We start from the raw sequence: 19,169 nt of genomic DNA, 5'->3' as shown, positions 1-19,169 counted from the left end.
CACATATTCCCTTTGTATTTAAAATATCCTGAAAAATATTTGACTATGCTCTTCACAATTTTCTAGGAAGAAATCCAGTAGCTGCGGGTAGCACGTTTGTCTAGCTCGCTCGTAACTCGTGACTTGACTTTTATGCGGTAGTGGGTCCATGCTTGCCTGATACATACTCGTTTACTGAATACATTACTTTATCATCACAGTATATTCATGTTTGCAGTTTCTTGCTTACACTATCGTACCTTCAGAAAATATAATCATGTGCCTAGAAGCTAACATTTTGTCTCCTATAGTCATACACAATGAAGTTATTTCGTGACTGTTAAGTGAAAGAAACTGTATTTTTTGTAAGACGTGATATACGAATTGTCATTGAACGTAATGCATAGGATTATAAGCATTGTTTTGAGCCAATATCTGAAATTAGAGACAGTATTAATAAACATTCGTTCTGCCGAATGCAGCCTATCTCATTCTTTTCCGATTCAAATAATGAAGCAATTTGTTTCGAAACTAGACGAGAAAAAAGATGAAAATATTGCGCAGATTATTCCCGGAATAATGACAAACTTAAATCTGGCATACACTTAGTTTCGGTAAAGAAGAAACAGTACTAAGATTATTGATGTGATCGAAGGAAAGCGTTTCCTAAATCTCTTACCAAAATTTATTTAACATTTCATATTCTGTTATAACTAACGCGATCTGTAGCTATATTCCCAAAGCTTCGTTCGTAACTGAGCTGTTTATCTTTTTATGGAACTGAGATAATTTAATTAAGACAATCAGCGAAATAAATGCATCGGTTTTTATAATTTTAGCACGCCACTTTTCAGACACGATAAGAGGTCGGAAAATAAACTGAGGCACTCTCATTGCAAATTGTGGTAAGAGTGAATTAGGAAAACTTCAGAAAAATTGACAACATTTGCTTGGGCACCTCGTTTATCTAACATAAATGACGCAAATTCCTAATAAAATTAAACAAATAGGTGCGGCAAATAATTTACAGATCGAACGCCCAGAGCGTTATTCCGCTAAGCACACCCGCCATACAGAGTGACAACGCTGTAGCGCATGCTAGTTTGCTTTGAAGACGAGTTACCTACCTTGTCCCAGGGCGTACTGAAAAGCAATGTCTCCGAATGTTTTATGTGGAAACTCTTCCAGCTTTTTAACTAAAACAAACTCTATAAACATTCTACATCTTTGTTCTACATGTCTACATATTTCAATGGTAGGCAATGAAAACCTCGTAACTACATCTGTTTGTGCAAGCTCGTATTTCCAGAGCACAGTAACTCCACAATCAAAGACAGATTTGAAAGTGCATGGATTTCTATAATCTCTCAGTAATACTGTTATACATGAAGCAACTTTCTATATCATTTAATATTAGTTTTTAAAAAACCGTTTTTGCTTCACATGCAGAATTTAACAAAATGGTGTTACGAGGTTTTCATTGCCTATCATCGATTTATTCCTCAACATAGTCACCCTCTCGACGAGCGACCAGTTTGTTGACATCGTCACGGTAGAATGTTTGATTTTGTTCACGGAGCCACAACCTGACCTCTGCTTGCACCATTTCGTCACTATCAAAGTGAAGTCGTGAAAGGAGTTCTTTAGGTTTTGGAATCAGATGAAAATCGGGTGGGACCATGTCGGGACTGTATGGAGAATAATCGATGGGATTGTGGTAGATGTCGCCGTGCTCGTATGTGGTCTGGAATTGTGTGTACTTTGTGTGGTTTTCATGTGTGACCGAACTCTTCCAATTCGAAACTCGATTGCTCACGCTGTTTTTCACGCTCCACCATACTGTAGGTTACACGCCGCCAGTTACACGCTGTATTTCGGAGCCCTGTAGCGAAAGAGGGATGCAAATATTTAGACATGAAGAACAAAGATCTAGAATGTCAATAATGTTCGTTTTATTTAAACCTTTAAGAGCTTTCCCATAAGTAATTCCGAGGCATTACTTTTCAGCTCGCCCTCGCAATATGTTGTGCACATTGAAACAGAGATATTGGTCCAGCTTAAGAGAATAATTACTAAATAACCCAATCGTGGCTCTCATGAGTGGGAACTGAATGAAAGTGCAAAGAAATAATTCCACTTACGGTGATGTCTATATCTTCATGGAGGTTTTTGCAGGACGCTGCAAACTGTTCCGATGTTGCGAATTCAAAATACCAAAGCTTGTTTCTCATGCGGCTGTTAAACTTCTCTGGATTTTTCTCTCTCTCCAGATGGAACTTCACGCAAATGGCAGCGTCCTGGTGAAATATAAGTGAAGACGGATGTGGTCAACAGTTTGATGCACCGTTCTAAATACAGACTCTACGACATCTGCAAATAGTTTGTGGATAAGTACTGTGGATTCTATAATGGGTATTGCGTGGCTATACTCACCACACCCACAGAAAAGTAGTTGTTGATGATTGTGTAAGGCACTGGGTCTCCCGGTAATTCGTCTCCGCTCGTGCACTCTGGAATAACTTCGATCTGCCATCGATCCATCATTACCTGGGAAGCACGTTCTATTTTCTGGAACACAAAAAGTTGAGATCATTCAGTTGTGGAACGATTTTGTTTCTTAAAACAACTGTGGTGTGCCCATTGCGAAGTCATACATCCACTCCTGTAGCCGGATCTGTTAACGAATAAAGCTGTTTTAGATACGGGTTGGAGGCTGCTGGTTCAAATCTTAGGGCTCGAATTTTTTTTTTTTTTTTTTTTCGCAGGTGTTCAGCAGCCAGGGGAGGAAAGTCGGGGCAGTGGTTATAGTACTAGTAGCTTTATTCATGTGTGTCTCATTTTTTCAAAGGTATTGGACATGTTAAGATACTACAATTAAAGAAAAACAAAATATTATAAACCATATGTACAGGGTGGTCCATTGATCGTGACCGGGCCAAATATCTCAAGAAATAAGCGTCAAACGAAAAAACTGCAAAGAACGAAACTCGTCTAGCTTGAAGGGGGAAACCAGATGGCGCTATGGTTGGCCCGCTAGAAGGCGCTGCCATAGGTCAAACGGATATCAACTGCGTTTTTTTAAAAATAGGAACCCCCATTTTTATTACATATTCGTTGTAGTACGTAAAGAAATATGAATGTTTTAGTTGGACCACTTTTTTCGCTTTGTAATAGATGGCGCTGTAATAGTCACAAACGTATAAGTACGTGGTATCACGTAACATTCCGACAGTGCGGACGGCAATTTGCTTCGTGATACAGTACCCGTGTTAAAATGGACCGTTTACCAATTGCGGAAAAGGTCGATATCGTCTTGGCTGCTATGTATGCTGCCCGGTATCCTGGACGACATCATCAAAGTGTCCGGACCGTTCGCCGGATAGTTACGTTATTTAAGGAAACAGTAAGTGTTCAGACACATGTGAAACGTCAACCACGACCAGCAACAAATAGTGATGCCCAAGCAGGTCTTTTAGCTGCTGTCGCGGCTAATCCACACATCAGTACAGACAAATTGCGCGAGAATCTCAAAAACGTCGGTGTTGTGAATGCTACAACATCGATTGCACCCGTACCATATTTCTATGCACCAGGAATTACATGGCGACGACTTTGAACGTCGTGTACAGTTCTGCCACTGGCCACAAGAGAAATTCTGGGATGATGACAGATATTTTGCACGCGTTCTATTTAGCGACGAAGCGTCATTCACCAAAAGCGATAACGTAAACCGGCATAATATGCACTATTGGGCAACGGAATATCCACGATGGCTGCGACAAGTGGAACATCAGCGACCTTGGTGGGTTAATCTACGGTGCGGCATTATGGGAGGAGGGATAATTGGCCCCCAGTTTATCGATGGCAATGGTGCAATGTATGCTGATTTTCTGCGTAATGTTCCACCGATGTTACTACAACATGTTTAACTGCATGAAAGAATGGCGATGTTCTTCCAACATGATGGATGTCCGGCACATAGCCCGCGTGCGGTTGAAGCAGTATTGAATAGCATATTTCATGACAGGTGGATTGGTCGTCGAAGCACGTTCACCGGATCAGACGTCCCCGGCTTTCTTTCTATCGGGAAAGTTGAAGGATATTTGCTACCGTGACCCACCGACAACGCCTGACAACAGGTATTAGCGCATTGTCAATGCATGTGCGAACATTACGGAAGGCGAACTACTCGCTGTTGAGAGAAATGTCGTTACACGTATTGTCAAATGCATTGAGGTTGACGGACATCATTTTGAGCATTTATTGCATTAATGTGGTATTTACAGGTAATCACGCTGTAACAGCATGCGTTCTCAGAAATAATAAGTTCACAAAGGTGCATGTATCACATTGGAACAACCGAAATAAAACGTTCAAACGTACCTACGTTCTGTATTTTAATTTAAAAAACCTACCTGTTACCAATTGTTCGTCTAAAATTGTGAGCCATATGTTTGTGACTATTACAGCACCATCTATCACAAAGCGAAAAACGTGGTCCAACTAAAACATTCATATTTCTTTACTTACTACACGAATATGTAATAAAAGTGGGGTTCCTATTTTGAATAAACGCAGCTGATATCCGTTTGACCTATGGCAGCACCATCTAGCGGGCTAACCATAGCGCCATCTGGTTTCCCCCTTCCAGCTAGACAAATTTTGTTCTTTGTAGTTTTTTCGTTTGACCCTTATTTCGTGAGATATTTGGCCCGGTCACGATCAATGGACCACCCTGTATACAGTTCAAGTTAGACAAGAATAGTACAGGTAGTCGAATGTGACCCTGTAGTAGAAACACTCCTACATTTCTTTCAAGTAATTTATGGAAACCACGGAAAGCTTAAATTAGGATGGCAAGATGGAAAATGGAACCTTCATTCTCCCGAATACAAGACCAGTCCGTTTAAAACGACACTTCATCATTCGGTTTATCCCTTGTGTATCACACTTTTTTTGGAAAGAAGTTATTGAAATGAGTAAATGATGGTCCCTGACTGTCCATTCATTTCTCACCCTCAGTTACTGCACGCTCTATACACACATTATTCCACAATGTAACACGAAACACACCATCAGTTGACGTCAGGACCATTTTGTGGATCGAAATCTCCCGTTTGGCAGCCTGAAAAATTGAGTCAGCATTCCTATAGAATTAGTGAGATGTTGAGCTCAGAAAGAGGGTAAAATATTATTATTATCCACTACATAACGTTGGACTCAAAGTTTACCAAAACAGAAAAAAGAAGGAAAACAGTGTGAAATGTTCGTTTTAATAACAATTAACCTTTCGTGCTGCAATGAGAAGTGTGCCGCTTTGAAACTTCCTACACGATTAAAACTGTGTGTCAGACTGGGACTCGAACTAGTTCTAACCTAAGAGGAAGGATGTCAGGTTTTTCATATAACCAGACTTCCTCGTTGCCATCATCTCCTTAGATCGACTAAATCTCAGCCTGATTTTCATGAGGGGTCATTGTTCTGTTGAGCTAAAATTTTGGCAATGACTACCGCACGTCACAGCATCTTAATCTATAATGAGTGAGAGCTCTATCCATTATTTTCAGCTTCAAGTATGTAACGTGTGTGTATATGTTACGGTTGCCAACTACCCGGTATATCCCGGCAAATCCTGTATTTTGATTTCATTTGGACGAAATCCCGGGTCCTGTATTTTTCAAGATATAGCCCGTATTTTCAGAAATCCAACCATTTATTCTTTTAAAGTAGATGACTGCTTTGATACTCTTTGTCACTTACTTTCCTTTGTTTTCCCACCCCCTCCCATCGATGAATTTAGGCACGGCAATATGACTTCCGTTCGTTGTTGCGTCGGGCGATACCTCTCGATGTGTGACGAGGTGTTCCTCTTTCACTATCGCTCAGTCGTTGTAGTTGTGTTCTGAGAGGATAACGTGTAGCGGTTAGGTATTGAAACATTTTGTATAAAGTTAAGATGAGTGATGCTTGTGAGTATACTCGAGAAGAAAATTCACCAAGGAAGAAACTAAAAATGTTATTTGTGTAAAGCACAAATTGGCAGTAAACATACACTGGCATGTAAAGAAGAATCATCACAAAGCATATTATTTCTGCAAGAAGGATTTTGGTATTGCACATGGCGGACACACGGACTGTATTCAACATTTACCAATCCCATCATGTTTTAAAAAATACCAACTCTCAGCAAGGGAAAGTTTGTTAAAGATGGGCTGATGTTTTCACGTCGTTAAAAAAAGGAAATGTCAATTTGCCTAATCTTTTAAAGGCAATTGCCGTTGTTTTCCGTGTGCACGGGACAAATGCAGGTACAGAAAGAATTTCTTCCGTTAATGAATAATAAATGAAGTGACACACGAAAGGAGGTAGTATAGACTGTAAATCAAATAAGAGCAGAACTTCTGGTTAGCGTAAATTTTGAATACAGTTGTTAGGATTTTGTCCCTTTCACGAAAAGCGACACACTTTTACAGAAAGACGCAGATCTGTTTCTAAATACCAGAATACCATCAATAGTTAAAAGATAAGGTTTTAAATCACAATAAGGGTGATCTGTCAAGTACTGAACCTGTCTGATGATGTGTTTTTTCTTTCTTTTTAGTATTTGCAGGAATGTATGTAATTTGTGTTGTTAATGTAATGATATAACTTTTTATGGAGAATAATCATATAATACGATTATTTACTGTTTATTATTCTGTACGAAGAGTCCACTTTAGGTCCCTTATTTTCTGCATTTATCCCTTATTTTCACCTCTGTTATACACTATTGTCCCTTATCTCCTCTTCAAGGGGTTGGCAACACTATTGCTAGTGAGTGTGTGTGTGTGTGTATGTGTGTGTGTGTGTGTGTGTGTGTGTGTGTGTGTGTGCGTGCGTGTCTAAGAGGCAAATAAAGACAAATGTCACGGAAAAGTGTGTGTGTGTGTGTGTGTGTGTGTGTGTGTGTGTGTGAAGAGGCAAATAAAGACAAATGTCACGGAAAAACAACACAACACGGAGATATTACATGATGGAAAGAAAAACCAAAAGAAAAAATATAACTCCGCGGTGAAACCTACTGGTCACCACGAAGCTGACCGACCACCGCGCCGTCCTTCACCTTGCAGTATCATTTGGCTGCGTTATTGCGTGTCATGAGATCAACACGCCACTGTCCTAGCTTTCCACAAACAGGATTCGATACGCCGCGTTCATGTAGCCTCTCAATTGTTCTCAAGAGGCTTAGTGCACTCCAGAATGAACCTGGCTCCTCCCCGTGGCAGTCAGACATGCTGTCGGCTTAGCTACGAAGGCGGACGGAAGGAATTCAGTGCCGTAAAGTGTTAAATGAAGAGCTTTCTCACATGACTGGATGCCTACCTTAAGTATTTTGCCGATGTTTTCTCCTTCATAGCCTCCGCCCCAGTGTAGGCATCTTGCTAAGTCGTTTCCGGTCCCAAGTGGTATGACCCCAACTGCTGGTTGTTGTTCGTATTGGATGCGATCTGCAAATGAGAAAAATCGTCACCTTTGGTTGGAGTTTTGCAGTGGAAGTAACGTAAAAATTGAAAGCAAAAAGTTTTACGTATAAATTCAACGGCACAACTCTCGTATTGCGTTTCTGTACAGTTTACACTGCGCCAGCCGCTGCCTATAAACCACAATAACGTAAATGGATCGTGCCTGGCTCGATCCGCGCCGAAAGTGCAATTTTCCTAAACCCTCGGTTTGTGTCACTTTCATTTCTGAACAAGTCCTACATATATCATAAATTTGGACGAAACCAATGATGACCATTAGACTGTCCCCTTCTTAGTCTGCAGCCGCATAGTGAACTGAGTAAGCGGCAGTCGTTGTCCATCACTCGCTATCTACGCGGTCCGGCCTAACACCCCTCCGATCGGGCGAGTACTCAGCGAGTGCGATGTAAGACGCGCGTGGCACATTACATGCCTCTTAGGCTGCGTTACAGAGGTACCGACAACGGTTGTCAGATACCGTCGACAGATGTCGCCCGATAACATTGGCCGACAGTTTTTGGCAGAGTCAAAGGTTAGGCTGTGTGCGCCGCCATCTTGGCGGGTGACCTTGAACGAGTTTCGCTTGGCCGCCGCTAGGGCTGGGAGGATCGCGCTAAGTTTTAACTAAGCGCGATCCGCTGGAAAGACCCGTTTCCGGTGCCACCACTGCGGTTTATCGGCGCGCTACTTCCTGCCGCGCCCAGTCTTATCAGTACGTACTTCCGCTACTGAGGCAGCTGCACGCTCATTCGACTCGAGGCAGCCGCACGAAGCACACAGCCATTCCATACAGGAGGTTAGGTTAGGTCACATTACGTTAGAATCTATTCTATGAATGAAGCAAGTTCGATTTTAATCTCTCATGGTAGGGTGGGTATCACGACGTCTCTGTGCTTGAATACGAGTGCTGCATAGAGGCTTGTGCTATTAAAGAGACACCCAGTGCAAGTGAATGAGCTTTCCTGTCTCCTAAAGAACGTGGCGAGTACTGTATACTGCCGCGCGGGATTAGCCGAGCGGTCTAGGGCGCTGCAGAGTCGTGTGAAGTTAGCACCCTTTTTTCGAGAAATATACATTTTTTTCACAGTTCTTTTTAGATGTACCATAGTTCTAGAGTTCTTTGTACAAAATTTCAATAGTTCTTCAGAATGTAACGAAGAAAATAACAAGACTCGAAAAAAATTTCGTATCGAAAACACTCTTTGTCAATTTCCGCATAATGTAAATAAGTACTAGAGTTCTGAGCACAGTTCTGAACAGAACTCCAAGAGTTCTATCGAAAATCCCAGTAACATTTTTTTGTGCAGCTAATAGTTTACGAGACAATTGCAATTTAAGGAGAAAATCTTTTCACTTGCTGTGAAGTTGGCACCCTTTTTTTCAGAAATGTATATTTTTTTCAGAGTTCTTGATAGATATGAAATAGTTCTAGAGTTCTTTGTACAAAATTTGAATAGTTCTACAGAATTTAGCGAAGAAAACAACAATATTCGAAAAAAATTTCGTATCGAAAACATTCTTTGTCAATTTTCGCAAATTGTAAATAAGTACAACAGTTCTGAGCACAGTTCTGAACAGAACTCCAAGAGTTCTATCGAAAATCTAAATAACATTTTTTTTGTGCAGCTAATAGTTTACGGGATAATTGCAATTTAAGGAGAAAATATTTTCACTTACTGTGAAGTTGGCACCATTTTTTTCAGAAATGTATATTTTTTTCAGAGTTCTTGATAGATATGGCATAGTTCTAAAGTTCTTTGTACAAAATTTCAATACTTCTGCAGAATTTAGAGTAGAAAACAACAATACTCGAAAAAATTTTCGTATCGGAAACATTCTTTGTCAATTTTAGCAGAAATTAAACTTGTACAACGGTTCTGAGGACAGTTCTGAACAGAATCCCAAGAACTCCATCGAAGATCCGAATAACATTTTTCTATGGCGATAATAGTTTGAGATAAATTGATTTAATGTGAGACACACTTTCTCTACAGAAAATATAAATATATTCGTACAACAGTTCTGATGACAGTTCTGGACACTACGTGAAGAGTTCTATCGAAAGTCCTAGTAGCATTTTTTTGTGCAGGTAATAGATTAAGAGGTAATTGCAACTTAATTAAGAACTCCATCAGAGCTCCTACTGTGAAGCTGGCACTCTTTTTTTCAGAAACGTATATTTTTTTCAGGGTTCTTGATAGATAAGTCATAGTTCTAGAGTTCTTTGCACAAAATTTCAATAGTTCTGCAGAATTTAGCGAAGAAAACAACAGTACTCGTAAAAATTGTGGTATAGAAACCATTTTTAGTCGATTTTTGCAAAAAGTAAGTTCGTACAACAGTTCTGAAGATAGTTCTGAACAGAGCCCGAATAGTTCTATGGAAAATCCAAATAACATTTGTTTGTGCAGCTAATAGTTTGCGAGATAATTGATATTTAAGGAGAAAATCTTTTCACTTACTGTGAAGTTGGCACCTTTTTTTCAGAAATGTATATTTTTTAAGAGTTCCCCTTGATAGATATGGCATAGTTCTAGAGTTCTTTGTACAAAATTTGAATAGTTCTGCAGAATATAGGGAAGAAAACAACAATGTATAACATAGCTGATTCAGGAACCCTTTCCTTCTGATACAATTCTTACTGTTGCCTCATAAAGTGACTTGTGCATAGATGCCAACCGTATTGATCATTACAAAAATGTAACCATTGGCCAGCGGTGCACATTTCTTGCAGCGTTGTACAAAGGATTCAGCTTATCCGCTGTGAAAATACGTCACTTAACGCTATTGTAACATTTTCTATGGATGGCTTTCATTTATCTACAGTGTCGGCATCTATCGAATTATCATCGTGCAAACGTGATGCCAGGATCACACACTTCCCCTTTTTAGGTACAGAGGAAACTAGAGTTCAGTCTTATGGAAGCCAAAAAAGGAACTGCGGGCAGCCCTTCTTTTACTGATAGCAAACTCTAGAGAAATCTCACGCTTGTTTTTCTTCATCGTGCCAACAAAAGAAAAATTCTCCCTTCATAGCTCTATTATCATTCCAGTACTAGTAAACCAGTTGTCCACTTTCACATTTGGACCTGACTGATATGTAGGTTTACACAGTCACAGAACATCATCAAAATGTTTATTGCTCAGTTGGTAAATCCTTCTGGTTGCAACACAGCGTATATTTCCAAATTGTACAGGTAAAAGTCTTAAGAATCCACAAAAGCATGGATTCTAAATCCATACTTGTTTGTTTTGATAGATACATATTGGCAAAAACTGTACCTTCCACAGAATCCTTTCAGCTTCTTGTCTACTGTAACATTTTCTCCAAGGGTATAAGATTTATGGTAGTTGCGTACAAACACAGTAAATATTTCCCGAATTGCTGTTAGCTTGTCTAATTGTCTCCTTTCATCACGAATAGCGCGACTGTAAAATCTAAGGCACTCCACAATAAATTTGAAACGTTTTATGTTCATATGCGAGGTGAAATTTTTCAGTGACATCCCCATCAGTTCCACACAGATCTTCCAGGCTTTATCTGTTGCTTTTGTTAACAACAATTACATACAAGAGACTGATTAAGGCTTTCAGTTAAATAGTATCTATTGATTTTACCCGTCTGTTACGCTGAAATGAAGCTTTAATGCTCTCAAAATGCTGATTGAAATACAAAACTACAATAGACAAGTATCCTCTATGAGGCAATTACAGCATCACAAAGGCTACTTTGGCTGCGCCTATCGGTCCAGGTAAATTTCAAATAATATTATCCTCTTCGAACTATATGCTTTGGATTTCTTCAGCATGATCAAGTACATCCCACTTTAATTAATAAAATTCCTGTAAAATAACGCAACCAGGCACAGTGTATTAATTTGATATTTGACGTTCAGACAGCTGACACTGGCGGTTAAACAGTTCAAACAGAATTTAAGTGCATTTTACATTCTGGATTAGCTTTGTACTACTTACTACGTTGATAAACAAATAAATTAATTGCTGAAATGAAATACGAAAGGAAACAGTGGATAAAAACGAGCAATCGGCTCATATCTCATCAAGAGAGGATTAGCGTCGATACCGAATCATACAACAATGAAAGGCATAAAGAGAAAGGAAGCTATAACGAGAGGGCGCCAGTGCTACCAGTTGTTGACAAGTAATTTACAGAATCACACAACAATGAAAAGCATGCGGAGAGGGGAAGCTATTAACGAGAAGGCGCCAATACTACAAACTATTGAAAAGTAATTTACAGAAAATTTCGACATGTATCAATTTGAACAGATGGGGCCGTTGGAAGGATAATGAAAACTTTGATACGTCCCTGAGACCTCTCAAGACCAAAAAATAATAAACAAAGCACAGCAACAATGCAAAAGTCGAGGCACTACATCTGGAAACAATGAACACTTGAACTGCGTCTTTTAAACAATCGGCAAGTGACGTCAGCGTAGCAGTTACAATAGAGGTAACATCAAAGCTTCTCGCGGTAGCATCAAAGCTAATGACAACAACAGCTGCACTTTTTGGGTGGCACGCGCCGCGTCGTGTGAAGCCGCCCGCCTGCGCTGCATTTCGCACCTTGATCTGCACCTAATGACTAAACGTAACAATACCACTCACACTCATGGAAATAATAATTATGCTCGTTCAGTCAGAGCCCTTGTGCAGTCGGTGCTTGTTGTGCAGTCGGTGCTGTTGTGTAAGTGATATTTAGGACCGTAATACCCATAAAAATGTACAATCTACCAGAATTGAAACGTCTTCTCAGCATGGAGGAATTTAAAGTAATCGGTGATAGATGCATTCAGTTAACTCCGTACCATCCGGTCTTCCAAAAACTGTCCGATGCCATGGCCGACATCGGATCGAAAATGTCTTCAAACATATTTACACAACAATTAAAGAAGATCGTCATGATCTGCTTACTTTTGTTAGAAACACTTTCAGGCTGGAATGTTTCGTTGAAGAAAAAGACGACGACAGCAAAGATGAGTCGTGGAATGTTTTTGGGTTTTCGTGCTACAAGGACATGACAAAGCAATTCGACTTACTACTGTCAGCAGAAATATGGTCTACCATAAAACCAACAAAGAGAAAACTTGGAAAGCCTTCAAAACTGAAAATAGGGAAATGGACCGATTTGATGGCTAATAAAATTTATGAACATCACAAAATTCCATGTGTCTTTTCTTTCAAATACGCGAAAGTGTATGAAAGTTCAAGTTCAAAGTACTTCTTGAAGATCAAAGGAAGATGAACAGAATGCGGAGCCACTTTCGAAGGGATTGCTCTGAAGGTGCAAAAAAAGGACAACGACATTATTCTGAACTGCAGACTTTCAAACTTTTCAGACAATAGAAATCACCTGAAAAGAAGACAACTTCATGGCACCAGAAGACAACAGGTAGCTGCTAAATTGGTTGATAACAGGATTCCTGCAGCTCTTTGGCGAAATTACGAAGCGAAAAATATGTCTTTTGGAGACATGATTACTCAAAATTTACCAAATGCTGATGTCTTGAGAAAGGCTAAAGAAGAGGAAAGGGACAAACGATTTGGTATAATAACTAGTATGCCTGTTGAAAACCTGCAAATCGCAAAACATACAACCCATCGGGACGAAGTTTACGCAATCGGATTGGACCCATTCTTCTGTGTATATTGGCTGAAAGATCAAAGTCAGTTGCACTAATACTGTCATCAAATCAATAGCAATGTATGCGATTCAGTAGATGCCACAGGTGGCGTTGCATTTCGAGTTATTTCACGACTTGAGGATCTGTCAAACAGGGCTGACTGTGTGGAAATTAAGTCAAATTACATATACCTGTATCAGTACATGTGCATCCGCAAAGTAAACGTCACTAGTAAAGATCCAAATATCGTCAATGGATCATCAATCAGTTGCCCAACTTATCAGATGATATCCTCTAGGCATGACGCATCATTCTTGTCATTTTTCTTTATGCAAATCGTCAGATCTGGAGCTTCCAGACCAAAAATCATGGTAACTGATTTTGGTAAGGCTTTGTTGGTTGCCATTTCTAGAGCAATAGCCAATTGTTCGGACTTAACAGATTATTTGAATAGGTGTTATAGTCATATTGTTTTGCATGAAAGAGTAATTCTACCCTCGTGTTGTTTGAGGATAGATTTAAACCATTTTATGGACATGATTTCGAGGTGGAAATGCTTCTCAAAGGGTAAATCACAAGTTAAACAACTATATCTTTGAGTTTTGTCCCATATTTACATGATGACAGGTTTTCGTGATATTGAAAGTGCTTTGCGCTCACTTTCGGCTGTTGCGTTGAGTGAACATCTTGGTACTGATGAGTGCAGTCAAGAATATTCATCAATGGAACATCAGTACCACCTTGATAACATTATCAGAGGTGGTCCACGTCATTCATATATTGAAGAAAAGAAAGATGATGACAAGAAAACTGATGATGTTGAAAACAATGACTGTCTCTTGGAATCAATTTTGAACTCTAAGGAATCTATTGCAAACGCGTGGATTGATAGGGCAAAACGTATCTACGACGAAGCTGAAGTCATCGTGAATCAGACTAAGGATGACAGTCTCTTTGATGTGAATCTGTACAACATTCCTAATGCTGCAGAGATGCTGAAAGAGCTGATGTACTATATACCACTGTGGACAGCTGTGATGTATCCTTCTTTCCATATTCCTCTATCTATTCGTTCGTCAGCAGCGACTGAAGGATAATTTTCAAAATTAAAGACAATGGACTTTGACTTGGTTATAATTTCATGCAAGATGCTGTAGATGCAACAAATGGAGGTCTAAAGACTATCATAAAATGCAAGAAATGTAAAGGAGAAGCAGTCGAAGAAAAAAGATTTTTATGCTACTTGATGATGGATACTAGTACAACAACTTGCCCACTAACTGAAGATCAGTTTCCTCCAAATCAAAGGAAGAAATGTGTGTTGCAAACGATCACGAAAGAAATCTTATTGGTGCCATTCATTATAATAGCTCCATCAAACACTACACGGCATATGTCTTTGATGGAACCTACTGGAAGCAGTAAGATGACTTGTATAAAGATGTACAGAGAGTTTCAAAAGAAACGATAATTTCTCCACACCTGTTCATGTACCTCAAGACAGGAAAGTTTTCAAATGGCAGCTACAATACCGACGAGACAAAACAAATAGTTCCTACATAGGAATTTTGCTTTATAAGGTAAGCAATTGCCCGCATCTCGTGGTCGTGCGGTAGCGTTCACGCTTCCCACGCCCGGGTTCCCGGGTTCGATTCCCGGCGGGGTCAGGGATTTTCTCTGCCTCGTGATGGCTGGGTGTTGTGTGCTGTCCTTAGGTTAGTTAGGTTTAAGTAGTTCTAAGTTCTAGGGGACTGATGACCGTAGATGTTAAGTCCCATAGTGCTCAGAGCCATTTGAACCATTTGAACCAAGGTAAGCAATTGCCAAAAGTTGATATCTAAATATTACAAATACAGCTCTTATGTTAATTCTTAGTATCTTTGCTTCTGGAACCACAGCCCTCCTGTTTTAATTACTAGAATAAGAGCATTTTATGCCCTAAATTTCACGTATATATTTTTCTGTACTTATTTTTCGCCGGCCGCGGTGGCCGTGCGGATCCAGGCGCTTCAGTCCGGAACCGCGTGACTGCTACGGTCGCAGGTTCGAATCCTGCCTAGGGCATGGATGTGTGTGATGTGCTTAGGTTAGTTAGGTTTAAGTAGTTCTAAGTTCTAGGGGACTGATGACCTAAGATGTTAAGTCCCATAGTGCTCAGAGCAATTTGAACCAGCTTATTTTTCTTAGTTGTTTCACACCTCATAAATTCTATGCTTATTTATTACTGAATTCCCTAAATATGTATTTCCTTCTGGGTTTTAGTGTATTCTGAAGAAGAGCTGTTACGGGGACCTGTACATCACGGCCTGTAGTTTTTAATGGTACTTTGAAATTTAATAATGAAAGACTGTCAATAGATTCAGGAATGAAACTTTTATCAAAGAATAGGTATATAGTGAGCTCTAGGTGAAATACATTGTAAATCTGTGGAATACATTGTGCAGTGAATATTGATGTTTTTCTTACATACTGAATTACACGTAATTGTTACTTTAGGTTCAATGTACTTACACACTATTTCAAATAAAAGATAATAAAAAAGATTTATTCTTTGAATTATTACCTTGTGCAAACAGCAAACCAGTAATATTTACCAGTTTCATGTTTTGATTATTTTAAAAACAATCTATTTTAATAGTCAATTTTTTCTCCTGATAATTTAAGAACATAATATGACATACTGCAGCTTAAAATATTTAATCCATTGTTGAACAATGTGGTTCAGTGTGTAGGCAAGCACTTTATTATTATTCATCCATAGCTTTGCTTGTGTAGCTTTAATAGTGGATGAGATACTGGTAACAGTATCTCTGAATGCAAACACGTTGATTACAGAAAATTGAAACTAAAGATTTGTATGTCATTTTCTTCTCAATGACGACATTGCAAACCATTCCTGCTCCATAATCTTGTTGTTATCTTTCATGTCCTTTTCATTTTCTTTAGTTTTGCTTCTTTTCTTTGTTATTCTGGCCTCCTTTTTCATGCTTTCAGCAGCTTTTTCAGTTTATGTGACATGTTGCCTGTCCGCCCATACCAGCACAATTTTCATGTTGTTCCTAGTTTTGATACCTGTTCTGCTGATTGTTTTTAATCGTTGCTCCATCAGGCCGGCCGGAGTGGCCGAGCGGTTCTAGGCGCTACAGTCTGGAACCGCGCGACCGCTTCTGTCGCAGGTTCGAATCCTGCCTCGGGCATGGATGAGTGTGGTGTCCTTAGGTTAGTTAGGTTTAAGTAGTTCTAAGTTCTTGGGGACTGATGGCCTCAGAAGTTAAGTCCCATAGTAGTCAGATGCATTTGAACCGTTTTTACTCCACCATTAAAACATATTGCAACTGTTGAAACGCATTCTGATTTTGTTTTATGCCATGTAAACATTTTTCCTGCCCATACGACAGACGACAGGTTCTTCAAAGATATTACATAAACGAGGTTCTACGGAAACAGCGGCGCCCAAATTAAATGTTCAAATGTTCAAAAGTGTGTGAAATCTTATGGGACTTAACTGCTAAGGTCATCAATCCCTAAACTTACACACTACTTAACTTAGATTATCCTAAGGACAAACACACACACCCATGCCTGAGGGAGCACTCGAACCTCCGCCGGGATCAGCCGCACCGTCCATGACTACAGCGCCTAAGACCGCTAGGCTAATCCCGCGCGGCGCGCCCAAATTAAACAAAGTGACATTTAAGCACGAGAATGACGAGGTACTGTACATGAAGTGTATATTTTTAGAATCAGGAAGAACCAGATGAATTTTATAAGGTAAGATAGTAATTGTTTTGAGCTCTCATGACATCCAGGATCCACTAACAGCTAAAAATTGCCCAGGACCCTCATGGATGAAAGTTAGGTGGCAACATCACCAGACGCTAGGATACATAAAAACATGTGCTGTGTGTAACGAATAAATTTGAAATTTCTGTCGTTAATATTGTTGCAAACATTTGGTCTAGTTAGAAAGGAAGTGTGGAAGTTTGATGAGTTACACTACAGCGAGAGTCAAAAGTCTTTACAATGTATAGAAATGTAAGTATATTTAAATGAATATATTGTACAAACGAACGAAGTAGTATGTTTAAATCCTAATTCAGTACATGACTGATAGAGGTGTTATTATGTTGAGGGGATACAGTATTAACGTTAATAAGGAGTTCGAAATTTGTAAACAAGAATCTCGTTTATTTGGTCCTCACTAATCCGGATTTCCGGTTTATCCGGATTCATATTTTGTGTCCCTTGGTATTTTTCTCTTCTTTTCCTATAACACGAAGATATGTAGTCGGTGAGGTACATAGGCTGCTTATCACTAGGCCGGTAATTTAGTCTAGTACTGAGTGATAAGGAACTCAGTGTGTGTGAATGACATTGTTTCTCAAGTATTGTACCTTTATATAACGGTGTGTTGGTGCCCATCAAGTAAGTTGCATAGTAACCACGCCAACAGCACTGCACCACAGCTCATTGTACCTCTGGTGCGCTTCTCGACAGGTGTGACACCATCTGGTTAGTGGCGCGTTTGAATGTATCTGCTCTCTCAGCCATCTGTTTGTTTTGCACTGACGAGCCTTCTCTCTTTGAATCATCTAAGCGTGCACATCCCACGCTTCCACCTACAGTTACTACAGTCAGTCTTAAGAAGGTGTACTGGCATTTGTACAGTGCTGAACATTTAGACTTTTTGTATTTAGTAGAATATAAATCCGGATTATCGGTTTTCGGTTTTCCAAAATAAAAGTGAGAATTTACGATCCGTCCTCATAGCTGTACTTCCAGCAGTACCTCATCTCCAGCGTTCCCAATTTCGCAGAAGTTGTCCTACGAAAATTCCAGAAGTAGCACTCCTGGAAGAAAGGATATTGTGACAATATTCCTTCGTCACAGCCTGGGGTTAGAGACCCAGTCCGGCACACAGTTTTTATCTGCCAGTAAGTTTCACATCGGCACAAACCCACTGCAGAGTGAACACACAATCTATTTCATAATCTATTGGCACCATAAAAATGTTATGAGGTATAATGTGGACCAAGTGGGTCTCTCGTAAATGATATTATCTCATTAACTGTTATCCCCACAAAAAATGTTATTACAGTTTTCGGTAGAACTCTTAGGATCCTTTTAAGAAATGCCATCAGACCTTTTGTACGAATTTATTACTTTTACATGACAAAAGTGAGTCCCACATTAATTATCTCATATAATGTCATCGTCACAAAAAATGTTATTATAGTTTTTGGTAGAACTCTGTGGGTGCTATTCAGAGCTGTCATCAGAACTATTCTACGAATTTTGCTTTCGTAGAGAAAGTGAGTATCAGATTAAAACAATTATCGTATAAACTATTATCGCCACAAAAATGTTCTTATCATGTTCAATACAACTCTTCGGGTGCTATCCAGAACTGCCCACAGAACAGTTATACAAATTTATTTTTCCCAAACTGACAAATAATTTTTTACCATACCAAAATTTTGCCGAGTTATAGTTTTCTTCCCGAAATTCTAGAGAACTATTCGTGTTTTGAGCAGGGAAATCTAGAACTATTGCATACGTATCAAGAACTATGAAAAAAATGTAATTTCTCGTAAAAGGGGTGCAAACTTCACGGGAAAGGCTCACAAGCATTACTTATTAAATGCAGTTACTACATAAACAATTACCTGCACAGAATATGTTACTAGTATTTTCGATAGAACTCTTACAATGCTATCTAGAGCTGTCATCGGAACATACGAATAGACATAATTTTTTGGTAGAGTAAGTGAGCCCCACAATTAATCAGTTATCTTACAATCTATTATAACCAGAAAAATTGTTATTATGATTATCGATAGAAGTCTTGGGGTGTTATCCAGAACTGTTCATCAAAACTGTTGTACGACTTTATTTTTTTCTGTGGAGACAGTGGGTCTAACATCAAAGCAGTTACCGTATAAACTATCATCGCCCCAAAAAGATGTTATTAGGATTTTCAAAAATGGTTCAAATGGCTCTGAGCACTATGGGACTCAACTGCTGAGGTCATTAGTCCCCTAGA

General features: G+C 39.4%; 1 protein-coding gene across 1 annotated transcript in view; it reads right to left on the bottom strand.

The window, feature by feature from the left end:
* The window catches only part of LOC124555978 (diacylglycerol kinase 1-like), a 380,703-nt gene that overhangs the window by 183,583 nt on the left and 177,951 nt on the right, over window positions 1-19,169 (bottom strand). Inside the window, exons 13-15 of the mRNA XM_047130023.1 lie at window positions 7,342-7,466; window positions 2,413-2,547; window positions 2,121-2,276 (exon numbers count right to left, since the gene is read on the bottom strand). Coding sequence (XP_046985979.1) covers window positions 2,121-2,276; window positions 2,413-2,547; window positions 7,342-7,466 — 416 coding nt within the window. The remainder of the gene's footprint in view (window positions 1-2,120; window positions 2,277-2,412; window positions 2,548-7,341; window positions 7,467-19,169) is intronic.

The sequence above is a fragment of the Schistocerca americana genome, chromosome X, assembly GCF_021461395.2.
Source record: "Schistocerca americana isolate TAMUIC-IGC-003095 chromosome X, iqSchAmer2.1, whole genome shotgun sequence".
Lineage (NCBI taxonomy): Eukaryota > Metazoa > Arthropoda > Insecta > Orthoptera > Acrididae > Schistocerca > Schistocerca americana.
This window is presented reverse-complemented; position numbering and strand designations above follow the sequence as displayed.